General features: G+C 37.6%; 1 protein-coding gene across 5 annotated transcripts in view; it reads left to right on the top strand.

The window, feature by feature from the left end:
• The window catches only part of uggt2 (UDP-glucose glycoprotein glucosyltransferase 2), a 41,396-nt gene extending 24,927 nt beyond the window's left edge, over positions 1-16,469 (top strand). For 3 of the 5 annotated variants that reach the window (XM_044130879.1, XM_044130876.1, XM_044130880.1), the window contains 13 exons: positions 153-342; positions 442-600; positions 707-792; positions 3,294-3,378; positions 3,534-3,616; positions 3,759-3,839; positions 8,428-8,532; positions 8,623-8,707; positions 10,003-10,185; positions 10,380-10,540; positions 13,453-13,567; positions 13,672-13,788; positions 14,913-16,469. In XM_044130879.1, coding sequence (XP_043986814.1) covers positions 153-342; positions 442-600; positions 707-792; positions 3,294-3,378; positions 3,534-3,616; positions 3,759-3,839; positions 8,428-8,532; positions 8,623-8,707; positions 10,003-10,185; positions 10,380-10,540; positions 13,453-13,567; positions 13,672-13,788; positions 14,913-15,164 — 1,702 coding nt within the window. In that variant the 3' untranslated portion in view covers positions 15,165-16,469. Of the gene's footprint in view, positions 1-152; positions 343-441; positions 601-706; positions 793-3,293; positions 3,379-3,533; positions 3,617-3,758; positions 3,840-3,921; positions 3,946-8,427; positions 8,533-8,622; positions 8,708-10,002; positions 10,186-10,379; positions 10,541-13,452; positions 13,568-13,671; positions 13,789-14,912 lie in introns of all 5 variants that reach the window. The other 2 variants (XM_044130877.1, XM_044130878.1) reach the window with 2 other exon arrangements.
• The last annotated feature ends 513 nt before the right edge of the window (positions 16,470-16,982 follow it).

Below are 16,982 nucleotides of genomic sequence, written 5' to 3'. Positions count from 1 at the left end.
CTACTGTACTGATGACTGTAACATGTTATAATCTGATATCTTGCATTAGAGTGTAGTTTTGGTGTCTCTACAGTGTGTAAAGACAATGATTCAAAAGTTTAAAGCTTTATATTATCTTCTGATTTGCTTGCTATGTTTGGTTTTCCTCACAGTTTTTACAGATTTGTTTTGGAGCCCGACGTGGCTTTCTTGGCCAACGACACAGCGTCTCCAGGGCCCGTAGCCCGCTTCTCGGAGCTCCCAGAATCCCCCCTTCTTACCCTTAACATGATCACACCGGAGAGCTGGATGGTGCAGGCACAGCACAGTCTCCACGACCTGGACAACATCCACTTGCAAGAGGTATAGAGATGCTTAGTCATTGCTACCCACTAATTTCTTTGTGTGTGGGTACTCTCTTCCCAGGGGTTTGGTTGCTTTGTAATTTATAGTCCTTTACAGGTTAATGGGGTTGTAGCAGCAGAATTTGAACTGGAGCACCTCTTACTGGAGGGCCACTGCTTTGACCTGTCAACTGGCCAGCCGCCTCGCGGACTACAGTTCACCCTGGGCATGAGTCAGGACCCGCTCATGTATGACACTATTGTCATGGCTAATCTGGTCAGCATTCTTGCCAGGTTTTTTGCACTATGTTGGGAAGATCAAATATGATTCTGGTTGTATAACTTGGAACAAGACTTTGACTAAAGTGAAGAAAACTTTGCAGGGGTATTTCCAGCTGAAGGCCAACCCAGGAGCCTGGATCCTAAGATTACGTAAAGGAAGATCAGAGGACATCTATCAGATTATCACGTGAGTTTCCTAGTCATTGTTTACAAACACAAAATTAGGCAGTAATGGCTGTATAGCAGGTGTTTTCATAACTCAGATTCAAGGAAGGTTTTCGGCTGTCTCTTCTTTCCTACTGAAACCCATCTCTATGGAAACATGGTGAGCTGCTGACACTGTAGCATCGCAAGGTTTTGATGAGTGCGGGGAGTTCTGCTCAACACAGAGGCAGGGAGAGACGGGTAGGTGGAAAGGGCTGCTATTAAAGAGAAGACAGACTGGAGAGATGATGCAGATGGTCACCTTCATGGCTTCCTCCTCAGACTGTGGAATCTGTTTTTGTGAAATTTATATGCAACCGAGCAAGTTTCCAAGACAGAATGATAGGATCTGTTCTGTTCTTGGGTTTATTTAATGAATCTGAGCCATTTGTTTTAAATAAAATGAAGGAATAAGTCAATTTGTGGCTTTTCTCACTACTGGTCTGAAAATGTTCACTTACTTGCGTAAATGTCTTTGTTGTTCTTCTGACAATGCATTAAATTTGTTTTGTTAAGACTTTGATGATACAATATTCAAATTTTTGAAAACACAATGTGTGAATTTATGGCAGATTTTTTTTTCTAATCCACACAGGTTAAAATATATACTGCTGCTTTAAATATTCCACAAGCAGCCTTTATGTGTTTTTTGACATACAAACGCATAAAGACTACGTTGACATAAAAACACACGTTTTTTTAATGTCAAACACATATGTGTTTTTAACATGAAAGTTATTTATGTTAAAAACTTTTAACTTTTTAACATGAACAGTTACACATTTTTTAACTTTTCATGTAAAAAAACCTTGACTATATCAGTTGGGAACGTTATCTCCAAACTTTCTCCTAACTTAGATGCAAAACAACAATGAACAGAATGATGGTCAACATATATTATATGTTGAGGACCATATAATTCTTACAATATTTGGATAAGAGGAAATGCACATTTTTGAAATTTGGTACATATGTATAACGTATCCATGAACTCGTAACTTCCTGTAATTGGCGTCATCCCTTAGTGCCTGAGATTCTAAAACTCACGGAAGGTGTTTCTGACATATTTGTAACTGATAATATCATTTTCAGAAGTAAAATCATAATTTAATATTTTCTCCAAATTTTGCAGCCCTAATTGAAGTTGTTGTGTATTTAATGCTCCCTGAAAATAGAATATTTTAATGCGTCAATAAAAGCAGAAAATTAATTAGGTGGATGCCCAGGATGAAAGTATGTACACTCTGACCTGTGCTATGTGTGAGGGGGCACTGGCTGTTTGTCTTCACAATCACCGATATCATCCTCTTTGGCTAACTTCACCTAAGATTTAGGGCATATACAGCCCTCGGTTCCTCTGGAATCATATCAGACAACCAAGATTTATCCCCCAATCCTCCAGGTGAAGCTAAGAGGTGATGTCATTTTTCACCTTGGCAGGGTCATTATTCTTGTGGTTAGCGGCACTCTGCTCTGGTTAGGTGGCCGATCAGAGCCTATTGGGAGCGTCTGTGTTCCCAAGTCCCAGAGTGTGCATTTTCCTCCTCCAGCCCGTGTTACTGCCCCGCCTTGCTTTGACAGCGATGAATGAGATGACCAACTCTCCCCCTCTCATTGCAGGGATACAGATTGATCTCTGGTGCTTTCTAACGTAGCCCTGAAGGCTGATTTGCACTGGTGACAACAGAAGAGGGAAAACACAAGCAGCGCTTGAGCATGTGGGAGAGGGATTTTCCTTAGGTCCACTGTGGAGGGGGCATTTATCATAGTGATAAGGTTAGATTTTTTGCCTTTAGTAAGCATTTGGAGTTGTAATGGCTAGCGGTGCATCATAGTAAATTGCTCATCTCAACCTCTGGTTTGTTCTACAGTGGTTCACCATTAAACCTTGCTGATTCGGTCTGCCAAAATACATTGTCCACTAGGCAAATCAGTCCTAAAACGATTACAGTGAAAGGCTGCATAACACAATCAATACTGTACAGACTTTCTCATTAAATCTACCAGTATATACAGCACGGCTGGGAAGTAGTGATGGGCAAAATAATGGCGAGGCGATTCTTAATGAGAATTGAGGGTAATGAAAATGGTCTGGTTTTTGACCCTGGCAGCTGTCCCAGTAACCGCTTTAAGTGCGTGCTCTCCGTGTCTGTTAGGACTCTGTCCATTAACGACTGTACTTTCCCTTATTGTAAGAGCCTATAGTGTTGCTTTATTTGTCTGTGTTGCCATGGCTAAAGGATGGAAATTGACACAATGTAATGCCTTTACATTTGCAGGTCTCTGTTTGGAAAATACCTCTTTTATTTGACTGAAATAGTAACTGAAAGTAAAAGAGCAAGTGATTTTCTGATCACAATATTCAGGGCCTTGCAGTTTATCTTGTCCACCCCCCTTAAAATTTTCTAGCGGTTATTTTGCAACCACAAGTTTATGTGCTTTATGTGATTTTATATATATATATATTTTTTTTTTTCTTTCCAGGCATGATGGAACTGATTCCCCACCTGATGCTGAGGATGTAATAGTTGTGCTAAACAGCTTCCACAGTAAGATCGTCAAAGTCAGGGTGAGAAAGTTTCTTAGACATGTGCTATATTTAGCTTCTCTTCTCCTCTTCTTTCTGTGATGTTCCCGTCACTCACAAATCATGAGTGTTGGAAAACTTTTAGCCAGCGCTTGATAAAACCTGTTGAAGCCTAATATTTATGTGTTTACTTACAGGTGCAAAAAAAGGCAGAGATGATTAATGAAGACCTTTTGAGTGAAACTAGTGAAAGCAAAGGCATATGGGACTCCATAGTAAGGTATGTTCAAAGTCATCTTTAATATGAGAAACTCCAGTTAGTTTTAAACTGTCTGTCCAGCTTTCAGGCAGGGAAAAAACTGAGTTCTTTGATAGTTTTGCTCATGTAGCTTTCGTTTGTCAATTATACAACATGGTTTCAGGAGATCTTACCCTTCCCCTGGATCAAGACTGCAATACTATGCTGTAAGATCTAGTCTTGCAAAAAATATGTGCTACTGTAGGTATGTGTGTGCATTTGCGTGATTTCCCAGCATTTCCTAACCGTGTTATCCCGTCTCCTTATTTAATGCTTGCTGTTTGAAGTGTTTGGAGCACTTTTGAGAAAAGGTAGGCAGTCTTGCTGGAACCCCTTTAACACATAAACCTTTGTTAAATTCATTAACATGTCAAGTTTATGTGTTGCTTTCATTTTTATGTGCCACTCTACTAAACATTGTGATGAGTTGCATTAATTCAGTTTCTTGTGACCTCACTTAAAGGACTCATTATAGCTTTATTTCAATGATCACTTTTGCTTTATTACTCTTCCATAAAGGCCAGAAGCCTCTACTCTTTTAGAGTTACAATGACACTCTTGACTGCTTCTCTGTTTAAGGCTTTTTTAAGACCATGCATAGCTAAATCTTGTTAGGATTGGAGACTTGCTGTACTACATTTTCAAATGATGGATTGAACGGTGGTCAGAGATCTTGGGAGGTTATTTTATATCTTCACTTAGCTTTAAACTCCATATTTTAATCTCGAACATGTGTGCTGTGTTCCTTGATCTGGGTGAAGCTGTTTGTTGACTAATATACGGTAATGAACCTTCATAAAAAAATGAAATATGTATTTATACTGAGATTAATTTACATGAAGGCAAATTGTAAAACAACACTGGATTTTACTGAGTAAAACAGGCTGTAAAACAACACTGGATTTTACTGAGTAAAACAGGCTGAATACAAAGTTTTATGTAGCTACTACTTTTTGCATTATTATCTTAAAATGGCTAAAATTATGTCTTTACTATTAACCCACATTTTTCTAACTCGTCTTTCTTTACCTTAACTCAACGTCTCCACCACTCTCCTTGTGTTTCACCATCCCAGCCATTCATAAACTTAGTGGAAAAGGAATCTGTCCACCCCATCAGCCATAAACTTAACCCTTGAAATATAGTATTTGACCAAATATTGCACCGAACAGTCCTTTGCATTTCCAGTATCGCACTCATTGACATTGTGATAACGACTGATTCAACATATTGTGCAGCTCTACGGTCTGTTTAAAGTCAGATAAAATATTTTGAAGTTTGTAACAATTTCTGGGGTATGAATAATTTTGGAAGGCACTTGAAGTATTATTTAACCATTAATTGAATCTATGCTGAGCACAAGCAAACACTTTGAATTGTTTTTGTAGCACATTTCTTGTAATTTTAGTAAAGTGTAGGGGGTATCAGTACTTTGTAATTTCAGAGTAAATATTTGAATAAATATTGCAGATAGATTTTGTTGCTTGTTTGTAGTGTTGGAGAAAGGGATGTTGTGCCCAGCTGGTGTTGACCACAGTTGTGGATTTAGCCAGAGCTCTGTGGTCCAGATTATCTCGGGTGATTCAGCCAAACAGGCTCTCACCTGACCCTCTAAATCTGCTTATCTGAGGGACCCCATTGTTGGGCTGAAGTCCCTTCATAATGGCTGGCTTATTCATCTTAGGCCGTTGACATCGTGAGACCCCACTGATGTGCGGTGGCTTAGCCAACTGTTCAGCTGAAGAGAGACCAAGTGTGTCGCTGCAGAGAAGCAAACTTTGAAGAATAATGGAAGTAAAATTCTCATTATATTAGCAAATGTATAAAAGTTGTTAATTATTCTAAACCACGGCAGAGTTTATGTTGAAATAACTTGCATAACGTTGGTGTCAGGTTTTAGAGGACACTGTTCTCCCACCCCTCCCTACACTTTCCCTGGTGTCTTCTTGGAGCCTCGGGGCTGAAGCCGTGGTTGTGATTGAGTGTGGGAGAGACACCCCTTCCCTCATCAGCAGTCCGTTACAGACAAGGACACTCGGCCTGACTGCAGACACATCTAGCCTCCAGCACAAGTCCTGATTTCTGTCCGCTAAATGTGCCTTGAATCATGAGCCGTTGCTCTTTAAGGACACGTTAATGTGTTCGCTAGTTTGAAAGTGTCCTCTAGATTTTACTTCAGACTGCTGTTATCTCACACAACACGTTTTAGTCTATTTTCCAACCTAAAAGTGATCTATAGACTCATCGGCTACAGGATGATCAAAGTTTTTTTTTGTCCTGTCTCCTGTTGAAATGTTCTGTGCAAGTCAGTTTAAGATAATGCTCCCAGGCATCCCTTTTAATCTTTATTTTTTATGCATTTAACTATTGAGTTCACGTCGATATTACTCTGTAAAATTGTTCTGTTCCGGTCTATCTTCACATTTGAAAAACTGCAAGCAGCACATTTTTCCCTGATAAACGACTTTAACAATCCACTATAAAAGTTGCTGATACATCAGCTATGCAATTAATTGTGCTGGACTTGCGCACACTTCCGTCAGTTCTTTAAAGAAATCCGTGCAATTTAGACCCTTTTCCTTTTTTAATCACGTCATTATCTGTTCTGCATCAGATTATCAGTCTAATTCAACCAAAAAATGATTCAATAAAATTGTCCCAAAGGCACTGCATCACATTTAATTGAAATAATTTCTTTGAGCAGTCGGGACTTTGTGAATGTGTTTAAAAAGTCAATGACTTGTCAGATCTCCTTGTAAAACTTTGTTTTTACAACACTCCTGATATAATCAATTCCAAGTGTATTGAAAAGAAAATGTCACTTTAAACTTGAATTTATAATCGGCTTAGGTGAAATATACAGACACAGAAAAGGATTCAAGAGGGTAGGTAGCAGCTAATTACAGCACTCAACTAATCACCTGCCAGTGCAACCACCTCAAAAAAAGCTGGGTTTTCACCCAGTTGATGGATTGATGTATGCTAAAACAATGCCAAAGGAAGACATTACAAATGGTTTTAAACAACTAATTATTCAAAAAACCTGAGAGGTCCGTCTGAACCTCTAGTAAGCATCTTATATTTTAAAATACCGGTACAAATGATAAAAAACTAAATTGGTATGACATGTTTTAATGATTTTCAAAAGAAACTGTCCACCCTTAAAAATACATATTGGCACAACTTAGGTTTGCAATGCCACATGACTTTTAAAACAATGTCCTTTAGGGAGATGAGAAATGACTACAGATATTTAACCGTAATGTAAATCACCATGTCACCACAACCTTATTAGAAATAAGGTTAAGTCCTGGACCACCTTGCAGCCATGCACTGTTTTACACACCAAAGCATCCTACAGTCAAACAAGAGTCCATTTGTAAATACTTGGTCAAAATGAAGACATCAACACCACAGCAACCAATCTACAACAGAATAACTGAAATCCTCCAATATTCCAGTTACAGTATTGACCTTACCTTTGTTGAAATGCTGTGGTTGGGCCTTAAGAGAATTGTGCATGAAGAATGTCTGCAAACCTCATTTAACAGAAGGAATGTTGTAAAGCAGAGTAGACCAGAATTCCTCTATAATAAGGTCTTCCAGAAATTTACTATGCAGATCAAATTAATTATAGCAACATTCATGCATAGAGCAATACAAAGGGTTTTACAGAAAAATAACAAAGCAAACATTAGGGAAATTGTATGAAAGACATTAATTAAATTGTAGAAAAAAATTTGCATCATTTAGAAATAAGATATACATTTCTAATGTATAACAGATAGCTAAAACATGATCAAACTTAATTGATTAATTAATCTTCGGTCTGTATAGGAAACATTATTGTTTTATTTACTGAATTTAAAGGACTAAGCAGTTTCTGAGGAATCCCTCATCTGATTAATAGATTATTTATATTTGCCAAATGACAAAAGGCAGTCCCAGTTTTCCAAGCAAGATGTAAATACTTCAACCTATTTCTGGTCAAGGTGGTTCTGTAAGATGTTCAACTGTGTTCTGGATTTTTCCATACATGTCTTTCCTTAAAATACATAAATACTCCAAGACTTTAAACAAACGAAAATAAATTAAAAGTAGATTGCTCTAAATTTACTCACAACTCTGTATGTCACAAAGGATCGGTCTCTCCTTAGCATAAAATAGTCTTGAATTTATACACTATTGGTGTAATGATGGTACATTGTGGCATAGAGTGAACTGTATGTATAAGGCTTGAGAGGCACTGATGGTCCTAATCTAATTTACTAGAATGGAAGATAATGCATTTTTCCTGGTGTGGCAGAGACAAGTAGAAGCTCCTATAGCACAAAGAGGTGTTTAACAAATTTGGCTCCATGTAAACCTTCATACCAATAATTTTTTTGTTGACTCATTGCATGCATGTTCTTCTTTTTCCATTTTATGAGAAGATATAAACATAGGAATATATATGTGTGTTTTCAGAAGCTGTTTGAACAACTAATTTCAGCGTGCTAGATGAGCATCAGCGGGAGTTGAAATGTCTCAAATCATGTCAGATTTGTTGACTTCCACACCACTTCCACCCTCATTATTTTTATTTTGTTTTAAGAAAACACATCAGCTGCTCAGTGCTGCATGATTTGTTTTAAAATTGTTTTGAAATTGTTTCTTCTGCCTTTTATAACAATAATTTCCGCTGGCTTTATGAAAGCATGGTTGCTACAGCAGAAATTTTGATTTGTTGCCTCCATATGAAAAGTCGTCATGAATCATTGCCGCCTACTCACGTATTCTGGTTTCATCTACAGCATCACAGGTGGTGGCTCAAAGAAGGATGTAGGAGAGAAGAAAAAGGAAGATATTCTTAACGTATTTTCTGTGGCCTCCGGTCATCTGTACGAGCGATTTCTGAGGTCAGTTTCTTCCCTTTCAAGCTCTGCACTGTGAATTACATTTTGTCTGATCCTGAAAGTTAATCTTGTCATATCCCACCTCTCTTTCAGAATAATGATGTTGTCCGTTCTTCGGCATACAAACACACCTGTCAAGTTCTGGTTCCTTAAAAACTACCTCTCACCTTCTTTCAAGGTATTAGTTTCTTTGCTATGTCATTGTTTTATTTGGAGAAATGTCATATTTTTAAAGAGTGGAAAAAAAATATATATATATAAAAAAAAAAAAGAGTGTGGAAAACTGCTAGCATTTTCAGACTTTGTTACTTATTTCATTATTTGAAGAACAACCATTTTAGATTTTTGCCTTTTTAAATGGCACTTCATCTTTGATTTACTACAGCACATATGCATGTTTACAAAGTTCGGAATTAGCCAATTATTAGTTGATTGGCTCTGATTGGTGATTCGCATTCAGATATTTAGCTGATTTTGAAAACATATAAATAATAAGGTATTATTTATATATTTTGTATAAATAAATATAAATACTTTATTTTATTTATATAATATGTTATATTAAAACATAACATAATGCTTATGTACTGATGAAAACATCGAGAAATTACACCGTGGAAAATGGTATGTAGAAAAAAGCTTGGGTTTTCAATTATTTTATTGACTTCATGGAAAACAAATTAAAAAATTCTAAATTATATATTGAAGAATAAAAAAGCTATTTGTTTTAGGTTCTTTTTAAATTGTTTTTTTTTATATGTGATATACCACAGCACAGCTACAATATTGAGAAACATATTAAGGATGAATTAATCAATAGATCAGTTTATTCCTCAATCAACTCTGTACTCAGAAAATTGGCATTTTTTTTCCCCTTTATTCATTAAATTCACATAAATTAAGAACTCCTGCTATTTTAATCTTTAAATGCATAAACCAGCAGCACAGACTTTGAATGTTTGAGCAATATAACAATTTCTTTAGCCCTTTATTGTCTTTATTACATATTCAGACATATATCTTATGTGTCTCACATAAAGTATAGCATGACAAATACATGCAGCTACATAAATAACATTTCTCACACCCACAGCTTACAGACATATAACATATATGACACACTTCCCTCCTTTCCCTTATTCATCCTTTTGTACGCATCACTGGACATAACATATCACATGAAAAATGGGAAATAGTTACAAGTTAAAACAAATAAATTTCCCTTTACCAATATAATGACAAATTCAGGATTGTGCTTTTTAATGGTTTTTGGAGCACATAAAAGATAAAACGCAACTAGGAAATGTTTTTTTGTTTTTTTTTCATTCAGACCCTGTAACAAAAGTTATCAAGCTGAAAAACAATGGAATTCCAAAGAAGAAAATGTGTAGAGAGTCTGACATGTTCTAAATAGAAAATACACCATGTAGAGAAATCTTTTAACCTCTCCTATATCCTTTTGGTCTTTGGTAGGAGACCATTTCTCACATGGCCAAGTCGTATGGCTTTCAGTATGAGTTAGTGCAGTACAAGTGGCCCCGCTGGCTCCACCAGCAGACGGAGAAACAGCGCATTATCTGGGGATACAAGATCCTCTTCCTGGATGTTCTGTTCCCTTTAGCTGTGGACAAGATCATTTTTGTAGACGCCGACCAGGTATGGACTTTTCTAAGAGCTTCACAGCACTGTGTGATTTAAAGCCCGACTCGTTTCGTATGAGTCTCACTGCTGGTGTGAAGATTTGATGAGATTTTGAAACTCTCTCAAGTGTCATCAGTCTTTTCTGTACTTACCAGAGTTTTTGCTTTCTCTCTCTCTCTTTCTCTTCAACACACACACACCGAACCCAGATTGTTCGGGCTGATTTAAAAGAGTTGAGGGACTTGGATTTACAGGGAGCTCCCTATGGCTACACACCGTTTTGTGACAGTCGCAGAGAAATGGAGGGGTATCGCTTTTGGAAGAGCGGGTACTGGGCCTCACATCTTGGACAGAGGAAATATCACATCAGGTAAATGACACCTGTTCAATGGACTGAAGGTTTTCCTGGACATCTTACCCCAACAGCACAATTCTGCCACCATGATGAATGACAGTTTTTGCAGGATTCAAAGATTAGAATGCATTATCTTTACTTCTATGAACAAATACCTTAGTCCTTAATGACTCTTGTTATAGTCAGTCCTTTTTTTGAGAAGGACTTTGACTTGGAACTAGCGATTTGTCCTGGGTGTACCCTGCCTCTTGTCTCTACAAGAAGAAGCGTTCATGGACGGACTGACTTAATCTTGTCAATCTGAGCACCTGAGCAAATGCAAATTTTAGTTGCTTCACCGTTGTGTTCACAGAGCAGGGTCTTCTTTATTAATTAGCCACCCCTCTGTTTGTCTTATAGGCTAGCATAGCTTGTTTTATTGTGCACGGTGATTCTGCTGCTGCAATAGTTTCCACTTCCTGTTAAGCTGATTCCTGGACTACTCCTGATCATCCCTGTCCTATAGGAACACATAGGACAGGGATCTCAGACACACATCAAAACTGGTTTTGTAGTAGATAAAAAAGGGGAAAAAAAGTTGTTTCTGGAAGGTTTTGACTTCAGCAATGCTAAATATTTGTAGATTTTACTAGGATTATCTCAAGAGCTTGTGGTCAAGGTGCAAAATTCAGTCATCTGTGAGGATGCGTGTGTCTGCTTAATTCTTTATGTATGACATTGCAGATGTGTGAATGGGAGAAAATCCACAATAAATTAAATATTTTTAAATTAAATATTGAGGAAAGTAATGTATGATTAATATTTGAACTCATCATTCAAAATCTTTATTAGATACTCTTCACACAGTGTGCGGTTTTGCCGTCTTCCTGTGTCACATTGAAGGGAAATCAGCTGGCAGACGGTGGATGAACTGAGACAAATTAAGTCTCTGCTTCACCACAGGCTGATGGCAGGACGGAAAAAAAACGGTCATTTCTCTGCATCTTTCAGACTCCAACGATCTTAATCCTGAGCTGCTTGTGTCCTACACACAACTGCAGATGAGAGTGTACAAAACGCTCAGGTTTTTCTTTTTGTATCTGTTGGCTGGTATGACAAAACCAAGAACTCCAATCAGAGATAATCGGTATCAAGATAGCGGTTATCAGCCTGCAGTGTTTCTGCTGTTTGCTCTCCACAGCCTCTATACCCATAAAAAAAGAGGAGTCTGATATCTCCTGTGAGACAAACTTCACACATGTGCAGCTACCTCTCTCAGCTAGACGCTACCGAAATGAAGATCTGTGCAAAATGCCAATTACTTTTTCAGAGAAAGCAGGACATTATTAAGACAGAAGACAACATTTAGTGGCTGCACATTTATGCTTTTTAAAATATTAATTTAATTCTCTAAAATATGTATTTACACTATTTCAGCAGTCAAATTGCAAATATTTTTCTTAGGCAGTTATCTTTGATTATTTATATAAGGCTAGTCTATCTCCTAATACTTGTTTAAACAAACTGGAGTTACCAATGTGAAATAAAAGAAAAAAAAAATGTTTGTAAATTTTCTACATCGTCGATTTAATGCAAACTGTTTCTAGAGGCAGGGCTTCATTTTGTTTATGGCATCGTAACTGTACAACTTCATTTATTGCTGTAGTGATAAATAGAGCAATAAGTTGGATTATTGCATATTTCTCAAGCTGAGAATTTGCCAAGCTCATTTAGAATAGTGGTAGATGCTGGGACTGGTACCTGCAACATGTCTTGAAATGTGTTATTAACAACAGCATACTTGGGTATTTTCAGGAGAGAATTGGCCATCAGGAGATTCGGGAGGTTTTACGAACGGCTGGTCTGTGTCAGGGTGAACTGGCCGGTGGTCGGAATATGTTTTTGCCCCATAAGGCATAGCAGTGCTGCCGCCTTCACAGCCACAGGTGCGCAGTGAAATGTTAGACTGGGTCAGTTTGATATCTTGCATACTAAGGGGAAGTACGAGCGGCCCCTTGTTATTTGAAAGGAATAAAGAGGAGCAGGTTAAATTAGCCAGCATGCCAAAAAAAGGAGAGAGAGAGAGATGAGTGTGGCTGATAAACTTGACCTAATTGGCAAATATTTTCCAAGGCCAAGTCAGTGAGAAAGAAGAACGGAGCTGCAGGACTTCAGCGGGTTAGCAAACACTGCCTACATGGTTCTATCGTCCCACCCCAGATTTGGCTTATAGTTTTTGTATGTGTTCAGGGCACACAGAAAATTTAAGGCAGCATATCTTTATGCCATGTCTGCGTTACCAATTCATCTATTTGATAAATTAAAATTAATACATATTGGCTGACCTGAAAATGCAACAAAAAACATTTAAGAAGAAAGTCTGAGTTCAAAATAATAATAATAAAAAAAAGATATCCGAATATACAAAGTATACATCTAGTTGTCATCTTCTGTTTGTTTTTTGTCATTACAGTGTGTGCTTTTTTTTTTTTTTTAGCAGTTCAAGAAAAATACAAATAATTAGTTATTTGCTTTATGTGTTTAGTGCTTTTGAGTTGGTTTTTGGATTGTATTTATGTTTTATTTATTTATTTTTTTCTGTCAACTCTGGCTAGTTTCCCTAAACCCTGCTGAAGCAAAGCATTCCCTCAGCATGATGCTGCCACCGAGATGTTACATTGTGGGGATCGTGTGCTCAAAGTGATGTGCAGTGTTAGTTTTCTGTGAAACAGTGTCCTAAACAAAATTGAGACATAGTCATGTCACCATGTGAAACACATAGATTGTTACACCTTAAGATTGTATTATTACATCAAACCAATAGAACACACATTTTTATTTGGTGAGATCCCAGCCTCAGTTGAGCGTATATTTTAATTTATTGAATATAACAGTAAAATGCAGAGACGTGACCCCGTCTCATCTTTTTCCTTTGCCGTTTCTCCCAGCGCGCTCTATGTGGTGGATTTAAAGAAGTTCCGTAAAATTGCAGCTGGAGACAGACTGAGGGGTCAGTATCAAGCTTTAAGCCAGGACCCAAACAGTCTGTCAAACCTGGACCAGGTACATAAACTCATCCATGAAATTCAATAGAGAATAAGTAACAGGTCATTCATATGGATTTGGATTTATAAAAGATTGAATCATTTGCTTTGTCATTTTTTTAGGACCTTCCTAATAACATGATTCATCAGGTGGCCATTAAGTCTCTTCCTCAGGAGTGGCTGTGGTGTGAGACATGGTGTGATGATGCCTCTAAAGTTACAGCTAAGACTATCGATCTGGTGAGTCCTGCAGCCGCAACATTTAAAGTGTTTTAATCCCTCTGGTCTTTAACCTTTTGTTGATAAACATAGAATTTTGATATCTATTTCTGACCTTTACCTAAGGCAGCTTGACCATATGAAACATAAAAAAGCCTGATAATTTTGGTCAATATTGAAATAATTAGTTAAAAGGATTATTCACTAAGGTGTTCTTCCTTAGACGTCACTGATAATTCATTCAAATGTAGGGTGTTATTTAAAAATCCCTAATAAAATAAGATATTCATTGTCCTAAATCTGATTTAATCTGAGAGCGCTGAGAGGATGAAACATGAAAAAACTATTTATTTTACTGTAATAGACAAATTACAAATTACAGTCTAGTAAGAAATTATTTTACATGCAGTTATTCACCACTGAAACAATAAAATTGAACTTGAATACAAAAGCAACAAAGACATGAGAAATGCTTTGGGTTCCCAAATCTCTGAGTTCACACAACATCCAGTAAACATACAGACTTTAATGGTTCATACCTGCATAAAAAGATGCAATTCATTTATAACCTTAACCAATGCATTGTGATACAATTTGACTTTTTTCATCTATTGTAAATTATCAGTTACTAATTTAACAAATACACATATTTATATAGATGTCCATTCATGCAATAAAGAGGTAAATTCTTAAAGTTAACTCTGGATTTTCTATTTCTCTAATCAGATTTAGTCTGTTTTTTTGTTTTTGTTTTTTTCTACAAAGTCCTTTTTACCTTTCATGTTGCAGTGCATTGTATCTGCTGAGGCACTATAATGTTTGAGTGTATTCCCATCCACTAATGTCCACAAGGCACTTGGCATTTAGCAGGCAACCAGGCAATCCTGCAGTGTCCTAAACTAATTTGGAGAATTACTGGATGTGCTCCAGCAGACTGAAATAGGAAGCATTGTCTCACTGCGGTGTAGGTCACCACTTGGTTACTCAGACACAAGAACGGGCGTAATGTCCTTTTAACCAAATTGGAAATCAAATTAGGTGCAAATGCCCGTCGCAGACTGCCCGTGGACTGGGGAGCTGACCTGTTCGGACAAAGTGCCACTGGTGATGTGTGAGCGATGTGTTGGTCTGTTTTTCTGGTGCAGTGTAATAATCCTAAAACCAAAGAGCCCAAGCTGATGGCTGCAGCGAGGATCGTGCCTGAGTGGGTAGATTATGACAAGGAGATAAAAGAAATGCTGAGACGAGTCCAGGAACAGACTCCAACCCCCTCACTACGTAAGAAAGGTAAAGGAGGAGGGAAAAGATGTCCTTCCACAATGCTTTCCTGTTGTATTAATCAAACTGCAGCCTTTGTCTGTTATTCCTCAGCACGACTTAACCTTTTTCACATCTAGATTTTTTATATTTTTCTCTCATATTAAGTGCTCATTTTCGACATTCCTTTCCTGCAGCAGAGAACCGGCGCGATGAACTTTAGCGTCTGCCAGAAGCATGGTGAAGAGGAAGCAGGCAGCACCTTTTTGCACGCAGGCCACCTGTGAAGCTTGAAGACAGGCAGTTCCAGCTAAACATAGCTGTGGAGTGTTACCTCCCCAGCCGGATGAAGAGGATGTGATATTTTCAGAGATGTCATTTCTGCTTCTGAAGTCGGTAAAAATCTCACAAACTCAGCAAAGGATTTAATTGTGAAAGGGCAGCCAGAAACCCGCAGCTTGAAGCTCTACTGGCAGACAGCAATTATTGGAGAGTCTTGGAAACAGAACGTTTAAAGCACCACATCATGTTTGTTTTAAGGGAAGCATTCGGCATATGTTGCACTGTACAAGTAGAGAAGGCACATTTCTAAATGCATGTCAGTATTTAAAACATAACAAACACACCTGTCTTGTTATTGTTCTCTATCTGAACCAAGTGGAGACGATGTTGTCTGCGTCTGTAGTGCCAAACCAAAGTCTACCGTTATTAGATTTCACAAACTGCATTATAGACAGTCCGCCTTTTGTTAAACTCCACCCACCTATAACTGATCACTTCTCACTTGGCAGCTCCAACAACCAGCTACATGTTCCAGTAGTACTTACCTTTTTATCTGCATGCCTGTTTTCTCACCTAGCAGTTCGCAGATCATTCACTATTTCCTAATAACACAACCATGTAAATCCCATCAGTTACCTGCTTTTCACTGGTTGTTTTTAAGATTTCACAGCTAATTTTTTGCCGCATTTTATAAATGCAACTACATCAGTTGTAGTAGGTTATCTTTACAGGGGAGAAAATTTAAACTTGGACATCCTGCATATACGTACAAGCATAAAGTGCTCCGATTGGGGTGACTTGCTTGGTAAATTCAGATAGCATCATGTAGACAGCAGGGAAGGTAGTACAGCCTTAAAATATGAAGTTTTTTAACAGTCTGTTTCCTTCAAGACTTAGAAAATACTTTGATCCAGTTCCACACTATTCTTATTTAATTTAGTCCTACAACATTTTTATAAGGAAACTATGGAAAGCTTAACGGAGGGCTTAAATTTGTCTCATTCATGGATTTAAACCATAGAGGAAAGAATATTTAAGGTATTTTTAACATTGTAAATTCCTCAGCATCTGAACTTGTAGATGTGGTGGTCATGTACATGTTCAGCACAGATTTGCTGCAATTCTTTATGGCAACTATTTTTCTTCTTACCAAAATTTCCCTACTTTTAAACATCTGGAATACAACTATGTGCACACATTCAGATAACTTTCATCAAGTAACTATTATCAGTAGGGAGGAGGTTATTTGCCAGCTTTTTATGTGTACCGTTTCTTTAACTGGTAGTGTACACCGAGTCTGTGCTCAGAGAGAAGGCAGCCAATGGGGGAAGCCTATGTGTTTACAGAGTGGAGTTGGACAAATGGTGGTCTGTCTTTGGCACTCAGCTTCAGCGTTCCCATCAGAACAAAGAATCCTCAAGTGATGTTTTTGTCAAATTTTTACTTATTTCTATGTTAATTATGCGACTTTTTCTGAAAAAGTACAGTGAGTTTTGTCTCAGGATTAACAGGATGCATTGCTGCTCAAATCAAGCCAACACTTAGTGTTTCCATTTGAAAATTTGATGTTTTTAAACAGGTTTATCCAGGCTGCTCTCAGGACACCTTTGTTTTATTGTAAAATGTCAAAAAGCAATGTTTATTAATATTATGTAATGAGAGGGTGGACAGAAAAA

This window comes from Gambusia affinis, linkage group LG11 (genome assembly GCF_019740435.1).
Source record: "Gambusia affinis linkage group LG11, SWU_Gaff_1.0, whole genome shotgun sequence".
Classification (NCBI taxonomy): domain Eukaryota; kingdom Metazoa; phylum Chordata; class Actinopteri; order Cyprinodontiformes; family Poeciliidae; genus Gambusia; species Gambusia affinis.
Note: the sequence above shows the minus strand (reverse complement) of the source record. Positions and strands in the feature narration are given on the sequence as shown.